Below are 18696 nucleotides of genomic sequence, written 5' to 3' on the forward strand. Positions count from 1 at the left end.
AGCACGCAACTCAGTAAATTACAGAAACATAGAGCTGGATCACATATAAAACATTCATCGCAGATGTCTACTGAATTCTAGGGAAGGGCTTTCACAGCCTGTGCTTAAAGATCCTTAGAAGGTTTTTCTTTATCATTATATCACTCACTGAAAGAGAAACAAATTACTTCTCTCTTCAGATAACAACTGATCCATGTCCTGCTTATCACAGTTTTTTATACTTTGAAAGTCAGCTTTTCCCTCAGTATCTTCTTCCTGGGAAAAACAAATCCTTCAACTTTTCTCCTCATTGATCACTTCTAAAAACCCATTTCCTCCATTTCTACCATTCTTTAAACATTTATCGTCATCCTTCTGGAAGCTCAGGCCACAGTATTTCAGCTGAGGTCTTCACAGCATGTGGCAGAGGAGAACAGTCATTTCCCATGTCTATTGGGTCTCTCCATCCCAGAACATCTCTCACTGCAGTTCAAAGCGCACAAAACGCACCACATTTTTGCTCATAGTTACATTTTAACCTCTAAATGACCTATTATATTATGACCTTACCGAGAAAAAATGTTAAAAGTGCAGTATGAAACTCGGTGGTAAACCTAGAAGCCATGCTCATGTGTAGCTCCCCCCACCTTTGCACATGCATTTTAAAAAGACAGATGCCACAGAAAAAAACATTTTACAGCTTCCATTTGAAAACAAGAAGCATTAGCTGAAGAAAACATAAAAAGTACCCAGAAGTTTCCTTAGAAATGTAGAATTTTTTAGCTTATTTAAAAAAAAAAATCCTTCATGTTTCTACCTTGTTGCAAATTTAAGACCTAAATCACTGTAAACCCTTCCTTAAAAGAAAGTCCCTCTGAAAAGCCATATAATGTAACTGTAATGTAATCATTACAGATTATACTATACTATGATGTAATTAGAAAGCTGGAGACTCAATGGCTTGTAAATATGGCTAGAGAACATATAACTAAAGACATCTACTCAGTCCAAATACAAATGTAACATTGCAGATCTCCAGAGTGAACAGATTTCATGTGCATAAATCCAAGTTGGAAGGTCACAACAAGGCATTACATAGTTAGAAATTACTATAAATACTCATTTTTAAGAAAAGGAATAAAAGAAAATACAAACTTTGCAGCATAGGAATTTCTGAGTCTTTGCTAAGTATGGAAGGAACAGCCCAGAGCTAGTCTGAAGTTGGTTTTTTTTTTTTTTTTGGTCTCTCCACAGTTATGATTAACTCTTTCTCCCTCATTCCTCCCAACACCAAACCAACAACTTCATATTCATTTTCTAATAGCACTAACTACCACCACCTCATAATTTTTTTCTTTGCAAATCCAAGGAGGCAATTGGACTGGGCTTCCAAATGAACAGCAGCATGAGCAATAAGCCAGTGGTCCCCCATCCCTGATCGAGCAAAGGATGCCAACGACAGTCCTCTCATAACAAGACTCTTAACCAGTCTGGCAAGAGACATTTTGTCCGGCTTCAAAGAAAACTGTCTTGCGCTTCCATAGACTAAAGGGAAGGTTGGTTATGCCCCATACAATCTCTTCTTGTTTAGTTCCATACTAAAATAATAGTGCTTTCTTATTGTCTGCAGTGAACTTCATCCATTCTTTAACTTCTCAAAGTAAACTGTAGGTTAACACAGATCATTTAAAGTACATTTATGACTTACTCTTCCATTAGGAGGAAGATTTATCTTGTAAAAACAAGAACTTGGCAGTTAACAGACACTCAGCAACTGATTTTCCATTTTCCTTTTTTAATTCTTCCTCAATGCACTGCAAGACATTACTAAACCCATAAAACAGACAGTACTGTCAACTCTCAGTTAGGTAACGTAGAGGTGTTCGGATAATTCAGACAAAGCTAAAATGCCGAAGATGAAACATGCAATGAGAGTCTAATGGGGATAAGTTACTGGCAAAATTGACTGAAGCAAAAATCAGTTTTGGTCCAAACAGCCAGTGAGGGCATAGTTAGTTCTCTCCGCATTCATAGCATGTTTCATCTTCAATTCCACAGAAAATGTAACATCAACAGAAAATTAAGAATTAGCACACCACCAGCTCTCAGCAAGGAAAGGCCTTACGGCTTTGAGGGGACCCTACCTCTCCATTCCACACAATGGACACAGGCTCCTTTGCAATCTCACATACACAAGAGCTGCCAGGTAAACACGTTTCCTCCTTACTTCCCAGATTCCTAGTTTGTCCCCAGAACCAATGATTTCTGAGCGCCTCCTGCCCACAGCTGCACTGGTGCACTAGGGTATTAGCCACTGAAAAGCAACCACCTGCTTAACTCTCTCCCGTAGGTAACACATGCCTGGCAGACTGAATACTGAATCGCATGGCAATTGCTCTTAGAAACATGCTGTGGGTGGTCTTGGTTATGTTCAGGATGTCATAAAAACATGCTGGAACTGTCAAAACAAGTACCCATCACTGAACTTGCTATTAGAGCGGTAATTCACAGACGAAGTTTTTGTGACAAAGTTTTAGTTCAAAACTGCAATAAGGAGAAAGAAAAGGGCCCCTCTTCAGAAAGCAACGATATTTTCCAGTCATTTTTGAAGATTTGACTGAAGTAGAAGAGATGGAAGCGTTTTTTCCCCACCTTCCTCAATCCACAATCCTCCAAAAACCAGGGATTTAATTGTAGCCCCTTCAGCCATGCACACTTTATTTATAACCCTCTTACCACTCCTGTTTAATCTTTTCTTGGGACAGTGCACAGAGCTACAAGCAAGTCATGCAACCCACTAATCTCCACAAGGAATAAATAAATAAATAAGGATGGATTCAGGACAAGCAATGGCCACAAGGTATTTGTAGGAATTAAACACACCATCCTGTTTCCTGCAAGCTGCTTTCACACAATGTCTGTTTTGGCAGGATTAGAGCTCGAGAGTGGAGAACTGCAAGTTATTTTTTGTTTGTTTCGGCTGGTGGGGGGCGGATTTTTTTTTTCCAAGTTGCAAAGCAGACGGAGAATTGGTAATATTAGAAACCTGACATTTTGCACTCATTCCTGCTTGCATAACCATACTTTTTTATACCAAATGGGATTCCTTTGATGATTATGATGATCTTCTGTTTTGCATGATTTTACTTAAAGATTTTTCCTGTACTCTCAAGACCTAACATCATGCAAAACAGAAGAGCATCATCCAAGTTCTATGGCACACTTAATTTGTAACAAATTCTTAATATCTCCCTCTGTTCTGCTTACTTTTTTTCAGAGTAACAAGGAAGTTTCATAGCCAATGCATAAAAGTTTTAAAACATATGCCAGCTAAAGATAGTCATCTGATCTTTGAAACATTCTTCACATGCAGACATTGCACTTTCTCAGAAAAACCAACAGAACTTACCCTCATCTGTAGGGTTGAACCCACAGATATCACAGATACATCGAACCCACTTATTCATCTCCTCCTCGCTGTCTGCTACCAAATAGAAAACTCTGTCTATAGTGTTGATATCAAAAATATAACTGTTTTCAAACTCTTTTTTGTTGAATGTTAATCCAGCATCCACTTGTTGACACAAATTTAAGTCAATAATACGGATAGGCTTCTTGGCATGGTCATTTTTGTAGTATTCCAATACATCTGGATCCCCCGTTAAACGGCCACTGCGAAGCACAAACCATCTTCTCTTCCATGCCTGAAAATTGGAGAGAGAAAAAAAGGAAGAAAAATTAGAAGGAAGAAATCATACTTTAAGATTGTTACCTTTTGTGTATGGTTTCAACCTGGGTTGAACCAAGTAATAAGTAGTTCAATTATAATTCTAAGGGATTACACACCAGTTACCTACATTTAACGCAGTCTATTTACATATTGTTACAGCAGCGGACTAGAGGATTAGTGAATTTGTATTTTCAAGTTTATTTCTCCTGTATTTGAGCTTCGTTTTTAAGAAGGGGACATATAATTAAATCACTGTTTACAAAATGAGAAAGAATGAATCCAGTAAAAAAAAAAAAAAAAGGCAGGGAGGGGACCAGGAGAGGGGAAAAAAGCACACACAAAAAACTTCTGAAGGAAGCTGATGTAGGCATGGGGAAGACAAAATAAAAAGATATCTTTAAGTGCTCCATAGTGTTTTGTTTCCAATATCTGCTGCTTTGGGCTGATGCATTTTAACTCTGAATTTTTCACTGATACTTAACAATAGTGACCTGCGTTTAAAGAACAGACAATGCTCATATCATACCCTCGCCTCGATGTTAGGGGAACTCTGCACTCAGAATCTCATAATATTTTTACAACAGTACTTCTTACAGAAAAAGAGCTACATTATTATTTTAGAAACCGTTAGAGATGGGGATGGAGAGACCGACCAAACGTTAATAGTTTTACCACATAAAAACAGTATCTGTGGAAGATACATCCACAGGAGAAATACATTTCAGTCTGATGCCATGCTTGTTGTAGCAGCCTTCCTGTTGCTGCAGAGAGAAAGCAGCTAGTCCAGGAGAAAAGCACAATGACAATGCCTCATCTTCCAACTAATCCTCAGCTGCCTTTCATTCCAATGGGCCTCTGTCACCTGGCATAATTCTCACCAAAGATGCTAACTCAAACCAAGAATTCAAGGTTCACATACAACTGTCCTCCTGGCATTACCAACAGCATCTTTATTGCCCCACTTAGCTCCATTTTGGTTCCTGAGCTCTACCAGCAATACAGCATCCTATGCTAGAAGCTTCCTTATATGCACAAATGCCAGGATAACAGGCACCGTAGAAGAAACTAGACGTACTGCTATTGCCCACTAGAAGAGCTGCACTGCATTCAGTTAGAAATCTGAAAGCTGAAAGTAGAGCCTGGACACAGTGGGGAGCCATCACTGGTTTGTCCATTTGTTTTTATGCTTTTCAGGAAAGCTGAAGACCAAGGCAAATCAATGCAGTAGCCAAGCCACTGCATGTTACACCACAGACTCGCACCATGCCCCAAGGCACCCCATTTAAAACTTCTTTAGGACATTCAGACAAGGTCGCGAGCAAGTCTTTGGAAGGACAAAAAACAGAAGAAATAAAAAACCGAAACAGGCGAGTGAGTTCTCCTTTTGGCTAGCCCTGGCTGCATGCTAACCAAGGAAAGGAAGAAAATCAGCAAGGATGGTCCCAGAAGATGTCAAGACGTGCAATGTCCTTTACACACTAGGATGTAGCTTTGAAAACAAGAGTTTCTTACTGTGTATTACGAAAAGATTCAGACCCATTTTCTTGAGGCACAAGAGAGTTTCCATTTCATTTTTATGTAGCTGTTACCTTCAAACAAACTAGCAGAGGGAGGACATAAAGGACAAAGAGCAAGAACTGCACTGCCATCTTCCAGCTCCGAACTAGCGCCGTCAGCTTTGCACTAGAGACTCACAAAACCCTCATTGTCAAGTGGGCATGCCTTTTTTGGGTATCAAGCTTAGGACGCTATTATGAAAAGATAATACAGAAAACAGGAGAAAGGGGAAAATGCCAGACAGCTTAATTAAGGCTTGTGATCCATTCTCCAACTACCAAGCCTCTAAAAGTTATTTGATTTTAAGGTAACTTTTATACTTTATAAAACAATATGTTTATTGTAGTTGTGAATACAGCATCTGCCTTTAAATGCTGAACTGTGTGAATCAAGGCAAGGTCTCAAGCAAATATTTCCACGGTAGCAGCAAGTTTAACTGGGTGAACAGTGAAACACAGAAGTGGAAGATGCAACAGATGAAACCCCTTCAACTTAGATTTCAAATGTGAGCATCTTCTAGTAGCACAGCTGATAAGCACTGTTTAACAGTGACCCAAAAACACTGGCGAAGTCTGTTTTGTTTCCTGTTTCCAAATCAAGTGACAACTTAGATGCTGGGATAACAGGAAACTTCGATATCGGAGGCTCTCTCTCCAGACAAGGTCGATCACAGATAACGGTTACGAACCAAACTGCAAAACTCTGTTACTTCAGAAACGAGCTTTATCTTTAACCTCAGCCTTCAGTCATTCAGATGAAATTTTCAAAGCTTAAGTCAGGAGGAAAGAGATTAGAGATCGGAGAAGGACAAGCAATTGAGAAGCACAATGCATTTTGTCTCATGATTTGTGTAACAAAAAAAAAACAAACCCAACTCTATCAACCACACGTGCCTCTTCTAGAGTTTATTTCTATTACTGTGTTAAGGAATGAAAGATTCTTAGCAATCCTGACAATCTCTGTTGAGCCTTAATGAGTAAATAGGACTCTTAAAAATGCAGAAAATCAACCAGCTAAACAGAATTTGCTTTCAGCCCTTCAGGCTACAAAATAGCAACTATAAAGTACTTAAAACATTGAATTTAGCCTACCAGCACCTGCTACTATTTTTGAAGAGTTTTCACATATTGCATATGTGAATGTTTATTTCAGTCATATAATGAGTCACACTCACTGAAACTGGCACAGATTATATTCAAAAACAAAAGCAATTCCATAAACTACACACTAATAAGGCAGATACAAAGGTTCTCTGGATTACAGTACAAAGCACAATTTAGCAGCAGAATAAAGCTTAAAGCTAGACAAGCGAACTGACATCAGCACCCTTGCTAATCATAGTACAAAAGCGCCTCTATATTTTGTCAAAGTGCAAAATGAGCTCACATAAATCACTCTTTGTTATTTGAAAATATCTGGGATTCTTAAAGCTTAATCTATTTTTAACATTTCAGTATTTGTTGTAACGAAAGCTTTATACTGCCTCACTGAAGTACAGAATACTGTGCTATATGTGTAAGGAAGAGAGCTTCTTCAGTAATGGCTTTCCAAAAAGAAATCTCTAAAAAAGCGTGCACATGTGCAAATACGTATTTATGCAAATTTAATTTTTTTTTTTTTTTACCCCTTTGGGCATTCTTGTTTGAAAATTTTGCATTTTCTTTCACAGAGCATGCTACAGACTATTTCTCCACCAAAAAAGATGCAACTGGTTTAAGTCACAGGAAAATTACAGGTACTAATTATCTGTCACGTTACTGATGTTATCAGCCATACATTACCAAACACTGGTTTTCTGTGCTAAAAGTCAACCGCATTAAGTTTGAGAAGTCAAAAAAACAGCCAGTATAGGATTTAAACATTTTGTCCCAATACCAATATCATTTAATTCTGGAAAGATATTTGAGCAAATAGAGAAAAGGTTTTTTTTAATGAAAGACTTTTTCATATATGTAAGATGTGTGTTATTAATATTAATAGGGTTTTAAAAGTGTATTTTATAAATATACTAACACCTAGTTACAAAACACTGCACACAGATCAAATACCTAGTTCAGAAGTAAAATTGTTCCTTTTAAAAGTGTAGTATGGCAAACGTCATGGGAATCAAGTTCACCAAAAGCCTGCGTAGGCTTTGTAAATTATTACAAAACAAGGTTTAATGAGGTTTGCTGCTTTTGTTTCAGACTAAGAAAGGCCTTGTGTGCCTCTCAGCTTGTTTTCTCCTTTGAGCTGCAAAGCATATCAGCTGGCCTAACATAGGACATCACCGTCCTTGCCAAACATTGTCCTGTTTGTATCATGAGACCATCGTATCATGAGACCATCATAACTATAGAAACAAGCTTGTTTGCTTGTTTTTGAGGTAGTCTAAAATGCGACAAGCTGCTCACCCACAGAGCATCAAATGATCAAAGGCATAGTGGAATTCTGTATTTTTCACACAGCATTTTGAGTAGGTTACAAAGCAAAAACAAGACATTCCTATGATTAGTTTTTCCGCTCACATATATGCAAACTGCTGATTTAAAAGCAAGTGAATCAGCTAAGAAATTGGCAGAATGCATCATTTAGCAGTGTTGTTTTTTTTTTTTTTTTAAAAGACTGTAGCTAAACCTGTATGCACTACACAGGATTTACAATATAATCTCCTTACAAGAGAGATATCTGTTGAAGAAGTTGTAGCTATAACTCCCTTAATCTGTACATTTATGGATTCTCCCTCCCCCCCTTCACATATATTCGATATGTATGCCATTCAGCTGCTGGCTGTAGTTCAAAGATGTAGGAAAGAGGGAACATGTGTGTAAATAGAGAGGGAAAGGAAGGAGGAAGGGGCAGGAAAGAGTAGATAATTTACATTTACATTTTTAAAACTATTTAACCTTCCGTTTGGATCCCCTCAAGCTGTTGCTCAAGAGGCCAAAATAATTACATGAAATGTTTAAATAAAAGCTTAGAAATGTCAAATCAAAGACAACTTTTTCTGGACAATTTTTTACAGCATTTGCTCTCACGTGGTCAAATAACTCTGCTCACTGATAAACTGGTCAATTGTCCGTCTTTGGTTTGCTAAGTATCATTACCCATAATCCTCATGCCATTTAAAGCTGATTTTCCTCTTCTAGCACATTTACCACCTTTTTTCTCTTGGGTAGCATCCAGTCAAGAAAATCTCCAAACCTGTTGAGCATTGGCTAAGCCAAACAGAATATCATTTACATCCCACTCCAGTAATACTGCTAATAAATCTCTCCCCCATGTATGACCTATAGACCCAGGAATAAATTACAAATCTCAGACCTTCCTTCGTATCTCTCAAGTGTGCAGACATTTGTGCTTAGGTTTTCATCTCCGTACTCCACAGAGAGTACTTTAAGAGGGCAGTACTTGGCATCCTCCTTTCCCAGAGAAGTCAACTAAGACTTGGAAGAAAGAAGCGACTTACCCAGGGGCACAGGGAAGGATCCAAAAGAACACTTCGTGTTTTACAAACACACAACAGAACATTTCCTTGTTCCAAAAGAACGTATAAAGTAAGTAGAAGACATGCAGAGCGTGTACCAGAGAGAAGTAGGGGGGGAAAAAAAGACAGCCCAAGGTCACTTCAGAATGCTCTCCTAGACATTTGTTTAAGTCCTGAACCTACTGTTGAGGTCTTTTCACTTGTCTGCCAGGATCAAGATTTAATTTTCTTTATGCTTTTTGCTCCCATCTATTTCATCTATCCCTCTCCCTTTACTTTTTTCCCCAGTGCAAAGGTTAAACAATAGTGAAATTGCTACATGACTTTGACAAACAACAGGAAGAAGGATCGCAAACAGAAGCTGAGTATTTCTTCTCCTTTTTGCCTCCACATTTCTAATGTCCAAGTGTTCTGTTCATCGCAGGAGACAAACACACCTCTGGCACAGCTTCACTGACTCGTGTGTTAGACCTGCACTCTGCATCCCATTAGAAGCAAAAATGAAATAAAAATAAATGTTCCTTCACACTACGCTTCTTTTTAAGTCCCGTTTGTGGTAGGCATAGACCACTGACAACTGTCACTGATGAGCTGCATCCCACAAGGCACGTATTTGGGAGGACTGCCGGGAAGTAGCCAAAAGAGGTCACATTAGGTAACAGCACTTCAAGTACAGAACTTTACTTTTTCCATTTGTTACTCTTCTGCCTTGCAGAACTAACTCCAACATAATGAAATTTCAAAATTTCGGCTGACGTTTTCCCTGAGAAGTTAACACTCGTATATTTCTACATGGAAATAAATTAAGGGGTATTTTTCAGAAAGCATTTTCTGGAAATCTTTTTAAAACTTTTTTTGTTTTTTAAAGGCCATATGATGAGCACCAGAACTGAAGAATATGTAATTACTAGTTACTTCTGAAAACCATTGTCCTAATACCTGGCAACTGCCAGCCTCTTCCCTAAAAATGATGTCTATGCTTTTTCTTTTTCCCTTTTTTTTTTTTTTGAAACATAAGACAGAACAACTAAACTGAGCACAAAAAAAAGCATGTTTAGTCTCTTAATTCTAACAGCAGAAACTGCATTTCCAAGATTTGACAATAGTCCAAACATTCTACTTTTAGTAGCATTAAATACCAAGAAGTGTAAACAGATTGCTGCAAAATAAACAAATGTAACACGAGGAAAATACTGAATACATTACGACTTTCTTTAAATACTTAAGACTTGTTTTCCAGGAAGCACCATCTTTTCTCACTGAGCAAAATAAGGAAAAAACAGTCTCAGTGGAAGTTTCCACTCTCCTGGCCATCATCCTGATCATCTGTTCCGAATACATACAAGGCCAAAATTTCCTGTTTTCAAACTATTGTCACCATTTTCTAGTCTTGTGCTGTCGATTCTAACTTTAGCTTGTTAAATAAACAAAAGAAAACACTGAAAATACAGCAGAACAATACTTCCACACAGATTTAATGCAAGCACTGTTTCATAACTGACGTTTCAGCATGTGAATTAGTCTCCCAGCATTACACCACTAATTAAAGTGTCAAAAAAGGTGCAAAATACAATTCAGACAAAGTAGCACTAACTGCTGGCTTTATTTTGTGAATCTAAAACTAACTGGATAAAATTTTCATAGTCCTTCCCATTTTGCAGGGGATTCTTGCTTTTTTTTTTTTTTTTTTTTTTAAAAAAAAAAGCCTTTTGCCTATTCCCAGTGTAATTGTGCAGCCAGGTCTGTATCACCTAATTCACATAAAACTGATCCTTATTACGACTGGCAGAATCAGTCAATTCAATAAATACTTACTTTTCTGCACTGTGTCAGAAATTTTCTAATGGCAAGCACAAATTTCTATCTGCCGTACTCCTGCGGCCCAGAGAATTATCATCATCTCTTCACCAAAGGAGAACCGATTCAGAGAGCTATATAGAGCAATAAAGCAGGAGACCTGCAGCAGAGCCAAGACCAGAGCCCTCATTTCACTGTCTCCAAGCTAAGACCAGTGATCAGATCATCCCTCTATCTTCCTACATCATCTTGTGCCTATAAATATTCTCTTGCTACTGATCACTTGCAAACTTACCTTTTCAATTCTAGTTGTTCTACTTCACACCACCCACCCAGCGTGGCTAAGACCTAGCTCCCTAACAGTCTTGGCAGCAACATGTTCCCTATCACAGATATTAGCTTTGCCCTCTCCTCTCACTGCTTTGTCAGCAATTAAAACCTAACACTTGTCACGGCATGACGCTTGTCACGGCATAAGAAGTATATCTGTTGCAGGTCCCTTACCCACACATCTACATGGTCTTTGGTTTGCTGCCCTGTTTCTCAGAATATTTCCAAAATTTCGTCTTTTCCTCTCTGATCACGAGCATTTTCTGATCATCTCCCTCACTAGTCTTTCCCATATTCATCCTATTTAATACTGCCAGGACAATCCTCCTTCTCTCATTCTGATCACATCATCTTCTATTTTAAAGTTCTCCATTTATTGCCTTGCTTTATTGCAGTTTTGAGCCTCTTTTCCTATTTTTAGGCTTTTTCTTCTTGGAAAGTCAATGCACTTACTTGACTCCCTCCCTTTTGCAAGTCACCTCCTACCGCTTTGCTCTACCACCGATACCAGATTTGGTTCATTTTTCCTTCTCTCCTACATCTCTCATCTTTCTTCAACTTGTGAGGGCTCCTCGACTCAATGAGCAAGGGCATGACATCTCCTTCCTTCAGATTTCTCCTAAAGATCAGTCTCTTTGATAGTACTTACAATCACCCAACCAAATTACAATTTGGCTTTGCATCACATGGATTTATTTAAAAAGTAATATTTTTGTGTATTCATCAGACAAAGGTTTGTTTGTTGTTTTTTTTTAAAGTTGCTTCAGTCTTTTCATCAGCTCTTAATTAGAAGTCACTTCCCCCTACAAGTCTTAATCTAAGAAAGCAAAACATTCAGGGTAGGTTCTGCCCTTTTTTTTTTTAAAGTGTCTGTACATTACTTATCATGAGGATTACTAGATTACTACAGTGCTGACAAGACCCCCTTAACAAGACAAGCCAGAGAAGACGCCAGCCGTGCTGTTTGCCTCAAGTTCCACTATCGTGAGCTCATGGGTGTACATTGTGACAAGTTGCACGGCAGCAATGCACAGAAAAATAGGAAGTTTAGGATTTATAAAGACACAATAAATCCAAAGCTCAAAGGTCAAGTCTATCAACAGCTGCTTTCCCACTAATGGCCGGGGATGAAATATTTCACCATGTATTTTTGTCTATTCATTTCTCATTTCCTAGGAGGACAGCCATTTTGAAGTGGTGTTTGTAACAAGGTGTGAAAAATCCCCATTCTTCCAGATCACAAGCCCAGTGCTTTTTGTAATATTTTGTACAGATTCATAGTTTTCCTTTTTTTTTTTTCCCCCTTCTTATTTGCCCATGTAGATATCTATCTTCATCATCCGTGAAAGGCTTATATACAAGGAAAAGCAAGACACTAGAACTATATAGAAACATGCAGTTCCTGACATTATTTTGGGTCCTGTAAAGGACACTGCAGTTTCCACAAAGATACAACACATGCTTCACTGCTTCATGTTTGGATCACTCAAGCGTGCTCATGGTGCATACAAAATAGAGATTTCTACAGACGACAGAGGCCAGGCATTCTGCACATCATCTCTTCAACAAAATATTCATAGGCCTTAATACTGTGTTTTGTACTCCCCATAAAAGAAAGGGGATTTGAGCTACAGAAGCAGCAGTTTCTCCAACTTCAATAGGGCATGATGAATTAAGGGGGATGTAGCAATGAGTTAAGGGGGATGGTGCAAAGAGACCCCATCATTTCTACAAACTGCCTCCCAACTAACTTGCCTGGTTTAAACTACTAGTTGTATGCACAATGAAAGAAGCTCCTACACATCCATTAACACACATGGAAAAGTCTCCAAAGGAAATTCCAGACAACGTTTTAAATAATCCCTACAAATTACACTTCAGACGTGTTGACACTCCATCCTTATCGATTCCTTGTGAGAGCAAGGCTGTACACTAGCTGACATTTTGGCAAATCTAGTATCTGTAGACCAAAGCAGGAGCCTCTTTTGTAAATGAGTCAGCTACTATTACAGCAATGAAAGGACCGATACTACTCAAGCTGCTTTACTCAGGCACAGTAAGGGAAAGCTAACGGAAATCTATTGTTCTGCCAAGGTATTACAGGGGAATCAACATAGTAGTTTTTAAATACTGTGAGGCACTGCAAGGAATTCCTTATTCTAGGAAAGGGGAAGAATTAGGAAGGGTATGGTCAGTGTTTACATTTTAGGACCAAAATTATTAGCTTTTCCATTACAAATCATCAGATCTGCAGTGTGCATGAACCAAGTGTGCAGATATGGCAGGAAGAGCTGCTAAGAAAAGTAAAAGCTAAGGTAAAGTAAAAGTCAGCATTGTATCTGATATATACATTCTCGCTTTACATGACTGAGAATATTTACCAACTAGGCTCAGCAGAATTATTTTCTTAACAGAACTGACCTAAAGAACTCCAGAGAAAAATTAATCTCAAAATAAACTAGGACAAAGTCAACATTTTTTTAAGGCCTTATGATATATAAATTGCTTTTACTTTGCTAATTAAACTGAGTTTCTATTATAACAAAAATATTGTTTTTTCCAACACTGTAAACAATATACTTTTAGATTCAAATAACTCACTGATAGTAACAAAACGGTTAAGAAATTTAAAACCCAGCTACATCACATACCAATAGCAAATTTAACTACATACCAGCATACCTGAAAATGAAGACATTTCAGTACAATTGCTTTGATTAGCTTACAAAACACTCCTCTCACTCTCGCCAATTCACATAGTTTTCTACTGTTCCTAGACTGTAACAGCACCCTCATGGCATCTATTATTAGGATCAACAGCTTTGTAGAATTTAACCACCACAACTAATTTATCTTTTTTCTCCCCACCCCAAAGCAATCTTCTGAATCAAGATTTGTTCTGAAACCAAATTCTTCAAACGGTGTTGCCACAATTGCTTACCGCAAAGGCTGCGCTGCCCTGCCGGAGCAACCGGAGCGCCAGGACCAAGCCCCGCTCAGCCAGAGTCCGCTCACGGCAACTCGCTGCAAGCCTCCCTGTTGACAAAACTGAAGTACTCACACTAGTGTTTTAACAGCAAAGAAATTACAGGTGGTTCTTGAATAATGATACAAATATTAAGATAAACTAAGTGTTTTAGAGGGCTGCATTAACACAGCTACGCATGCCCACGTATGCCTGTAACGTACTGAAGTGATAAATCACAGAGCTTCTACTTGCACTTTGTGGCATAAAACTTTTTTTTTTGTTTGAGTTAGTGATACAAGTGAACAAAGAGGTAGAGGTTTAGGCTCGTGCTTCAGAAACAGAATTTACTGAGTCAGCTTGGAAATCAAAACAAAAGCTACACCTCTTTTTGAATAAAAGACATTTTTTCAAGCAAAAAGATAACATTCTTTAAGGAAGCCGCTGTTTACTTACTCCAATTCATTCTCCACATACCTAAGTTACAAAGCAGAAAAGTAAACAACATCAAGAACAGTTTTTTTCCTAGTTTACCTCTTCAAGTCTTCAGAAAATCTAAGCAATGTCCTGGCCATTTCTGTCGTTGTGTCTACCCCAAAATAAGCAAAGCTTTCTTTTTCCTGCCGGCTTCCCACCTCACTCTACACCACCCTATCCTCATAACCTTTGACCAGCAGGAAGCAGACACAATGGACTGAAAATAACAGCAATTGTAAGATTTCAAATTATTTAATATGTGAGGGGTGGGCTTAAGATTTGAAAAACTTCCCTTGCTTTGGTTTGTCAGCAGTTGCTTAAAACATGCGTTATCCACATTGATTTACAACATTTGTTAGAGATCCTAGGTTGAACGAGGCTAAAGACTGGGAAACACACTATTAAGAGCACAGAGGTACAAATTCTTGTATATGTTGGGATTCTGCATTTAAGTCACAGTTGTTAGGCTATTATATACAATGAACTTAATTTTCCAGCAGTGTAAACAATAGCAGTAGAAGTTTCTTCCAGCATTATGTCTTTTTTTTCAAATATCTTTATTTATCTAAGCCTTTATATCAGTAATAGGTATAACTGTATGTCCCACGCAATAATATGACATCCTGGTAGGAAATGTAACCAGCAGTCCATTTAAACACTGCAGTTAAAGCTATAAAAAAACTGCAGCAATGAAAAGTCACAGAACAATTTGCTAATACGAAAAGGACCTTTGCTAATTCGAAGTAGCTGCGGTGCACTTTGTGGTGCAGAAGGAAGGATCTTTATCTTCTCCTCATGTAAAAGCCCAAGCAGTGACCCCACAGATATCTTCATTACCAGTAAAAAATTTGTGTGCTTTAAATTGTACTAATATCTTGGCATGAACACTTGAGGGTTACAGATTCCATAGTCCAGATAGGTAATTAAAGTATTTCTTTTTATTAGTTTTCATGTTTTTTGTCTTGCACCCCAAGTACCAGCTGACTATTATTTTGCAAACCCACAATCACGTCCTCTCTCCATCATCCCTCCCCAAAGCCCTCAGGTTCCTCCTTTGCGGTTACACCACAACACATACGGGTCACGATGATAAGAGCAGAATGAACTAACTGAGAGAGGGACTCACCTCTTATGAGAGCTCTACTGTGTTTTCTGGAGAAGGGGATGGGGCAGGATAAAGAGTCAGTGTCATTTTTATTACACAGACTCCTTGTCCTGAACACGACACAACTAAATCAAAGGTTCTTCCACAATCACAATCAATAAAGTTCCAACGTAATTTTGAGTATGTTTGGTACCCCATGCACACACTTTATCATGCATTCACTGCACCTCTATTGAACATTAGGCACTGCTTGGTTTTAGAAGCATTTTAATCATGGAATTACACGAGACATTCTTTTCTTGGCAGGGGAAGCTCAGGCACTGCATTTCTGCAGGATAAGACTGGATCTAGCTTGTCAATGCAGTATTTCATTAAGGTCTGCAAGTGCTCAAAATAACTACAGAGAAGCCCCTCATGATATATTTCAGCACGGTATCCACAACAACTTCCAAATATAAGACGTCCATATTGCACACGAGCAAGCTTTTCGGTGTAGCAGGAGAAGCCACCATGACACGTTTTAATAGCAGCTTGAAGCACAAATGGTTCAACAAGGAAAGTAAATACGAGGTTCTCTGCGAGCCTGCAGTTTAAGAGTCCCTTGAAACCACTTTGTCTGCTAATAGGATCCTCCTTTTCCCTTCCCCCATTTTAAGACACAACCTGATGCCATCACACCAAGGAATAACAGAGAAAGGATATCCTGCCTAGATTTTCCATTATACAGATCAAATCATCAATCCAGAGAGGTCTTTGCTTACACATAGGATAAAAAGAAGATGCTTCCAACTGATAAACCCTGAGAGGAAGCAAGGTTGGCTCCACGACTATTTTTAAGTAGTTAGCATTCACACAATGGCCTAAAATTAATGGCCAACCCCCAGGGTCCATGAAGCCTTCATTTAAAAAAAAAAAAAAATTAAGGAGTTAGCATATTGGGGGGGGGGGGGAACGGGGACAGACACGGGACGGACGGACGACACAGGGAACGGGAGGAGAAAACAGAAGAACAGAAGGTGGCAGGTACAATCATGCTTCTTTCCAGACTCACCTTGAATTAAGTTTGTATGCTTAGTTTAAGCAAGTGAAAAGACAGGAAGCTTTATGTCATTTTCTCTAAAAATGAAACATTTCCTTCAACAATTGCTGGGAGAAATCTTACTTCACAGCTCTTGTGATTTTGACTAATATTCTTCTGCTCTAAGTATCTCATGACAAAAAGTAAGTAAACACAGAAAAATAAGAATATCTTTATGTAGCTGTATCATGAAAGAAGGAACTTGTTTCTCAGCCCTAATTTCCAAGGCCAGCTACCACAGCTGTGCTGCAGCTCACAGCTGAACAGCTCCCTACATCTCACCACCTAATAGACAAAGGGCATTTAGTTTACCAAATGGCCAGTGTTTCACATTTAGCTCAGCTACAAGCATCCCACATCTAAGGCTTCATCTAAACATGATAAGGAAAGTCATACTTCGTGCATCTGGACAGATGATGAATACAAACATCTTCGGTATCATCTAAGGATAAATAATGTAAATGGCACCATTTCAACATTAAATGCACTGAAAATGCAATTCTCATGCCAGGCATCTCTTTGGATAAAGAACAAGATGAGGCAAAAGGCCCTTTAAGATTACCTTCATAATCTAGGCAATGCCCAGAAACTAGAGACATTTTAAATATTGCCATTCATCTCCACCTTTTACTGCTAAGAAGGATTTCTTCTTATAAGCATTTACCCTTTTGGAGGGGTTTTTTTTGTGGTTGTTGTTGTTCTTTTTAATAACAGCATCCTTCTGATGAGTAACTAAGAGAATCATGGAAAATAAAAATTGCTTAGAGTTTCTGATCTCATCACAAACTATTCCCCTCCTCCTCTGTGCACTAGATAAAAAGTGAGCAATTAGCCTGCTGTTTGCTCAGTACAGTGAGATTGTTCATTTCTTCATTTGTATCAGATCACATCACAGAATAGAGAAAAACATTAAAAATAGATTAAACAACAACAAATCTATCATTAAACCACCAACGCTGCTATGAGAACTTAAACCCCATCAGATTTTTATTATTTATTTTGCAGTTTTGAGCTAATTCAAGTGTTATAGTCCCTTTACCTTATCTGGCTTGCGAAGTACTTCACATTTTTAAGCTTTGCTCTTTGGCATGAAAAGCAAGCACTGCATTATCCAACTGCTTTTTACACCTTTTTGTGAGAGTTTCATAACTAGTTTCACTTACTGTAAAAATTTTTAATTTTTAACTTACAGGCAGCAAAGGAACTCTAAAACTGGACGCCTTGTTACTTTATTTATTGGCTCTCTATACATCTAAATGGCATCTACTTTGTTTACTGACTGGAAGCTCTTACTACTGCCAGCACTTCAGGAACAATGTAACTGTGGAAAGAGGAAAACATGTTTTTCTACATTTTGTTTGTCATCTAACAGAATTATAAGGTACACACGTACCAATTTGAAAATATTTTTAATAGCTGGTAACCTCAAATGGACAAAACAACCTACCTCAGCAGGTACTTTGTCTGAAGTCGTAACTTAACCCTTTTCATTCTGGAGCTATTTATGAGTAATAATGACTGGCAGATTTGCTATAACACTGATTATATTTCAATATCTGTATCATAATGACACTGAAAATGTGTATTCTATTTCTAAAGATGACCATTTTTTAATCCTTAAAACGGAAAGAGCTTTGGGGCAACAGCAAGAGGCATGAAATCAGAAACAAGATTTAATATCTAGTACAAAATTTTCCAACTCTTAAAAATATATATCACAACGCCATTTACATGAACCCAGTAAGATACACAACTGATTACATTTGATTTTAAATACAGATATTAAAAAAAAAAAAGATATGCCACTGTAACAACATATCAAACAAAAAACATATCAAGCAAAAAAAGGAAGATTCTCATTTTCCCCACCACTTACAGGGGCATCCAAAGTCTTTGCTCCCCTAGGGAATTCTGGTGCCACCTGTATTAGGTTGTGTGACAAGGACACACTTGTCTGTGGGGTACAGCAAGGTGAGAGGGATGCTGCTAGCCAGGCCAGGTGCTGCTCGCCAGGTCCTCTGAGCACGCCTCCCTCCTCCGCACCAGCACTGCCAGCAGTCCTGACACAAGAGAGGCCACAGCGTTCTCTTTCAAATGGGTGAGATTTGGCAGAGGAGCGCACTTTTACACCCAATGTCAGGTCTCACACGGGTTTTCTAAGCTGTCATTTACACTCAACACTAAACAGATGTAAGGCACTCATTGAGGTCTC

At 38.4% G+C, this 18696-nt stretch overlaps 1 protein-coding gene across 8 annotated transcripts in view; it reads right to left on the reverse strand.

Annotated features, from left to right (window-relative positions):
* The window catches only part of GAB1 (GRB2 associated binding protein 1), a 102293-nt gene that overhangs the window by 39765 nt on the left and 43832 nt on the right, over positions 1 to 18696 (reverse strand). For all 8 annotated transcript variants that reach the window (XM_087735655.1, XM_087735659.1, XM_087735658.1 and 5 more), the window contains exon 2: positions 3389 to 3683. In XM_087735655.1, coding sequence (XP_087591781.1) covers positions 3389 to 3683 — 295 coding nt within the window. The remainder of the gene's footprint in view (positions 1 to 3388; positions 3684 to 18696) is intronic.

The sequence above is a fragment of the Nipponia nippon genome, unplaced genomic scaffold (assembly GCF_047370975.1).
Source record: "Nipponia nippon isolate SJK-2023a ecotype South Korea unplaced genomic scaffold, ASM4737097v1 scaffold_6, whole genome shotgun sequence".
Lineage (NCBI taxonomy): Eukaryota > Metazoa > Chordata > Aves > Pelecaniformes > Threskiornithidae > Nipponia > Nipponia nippon.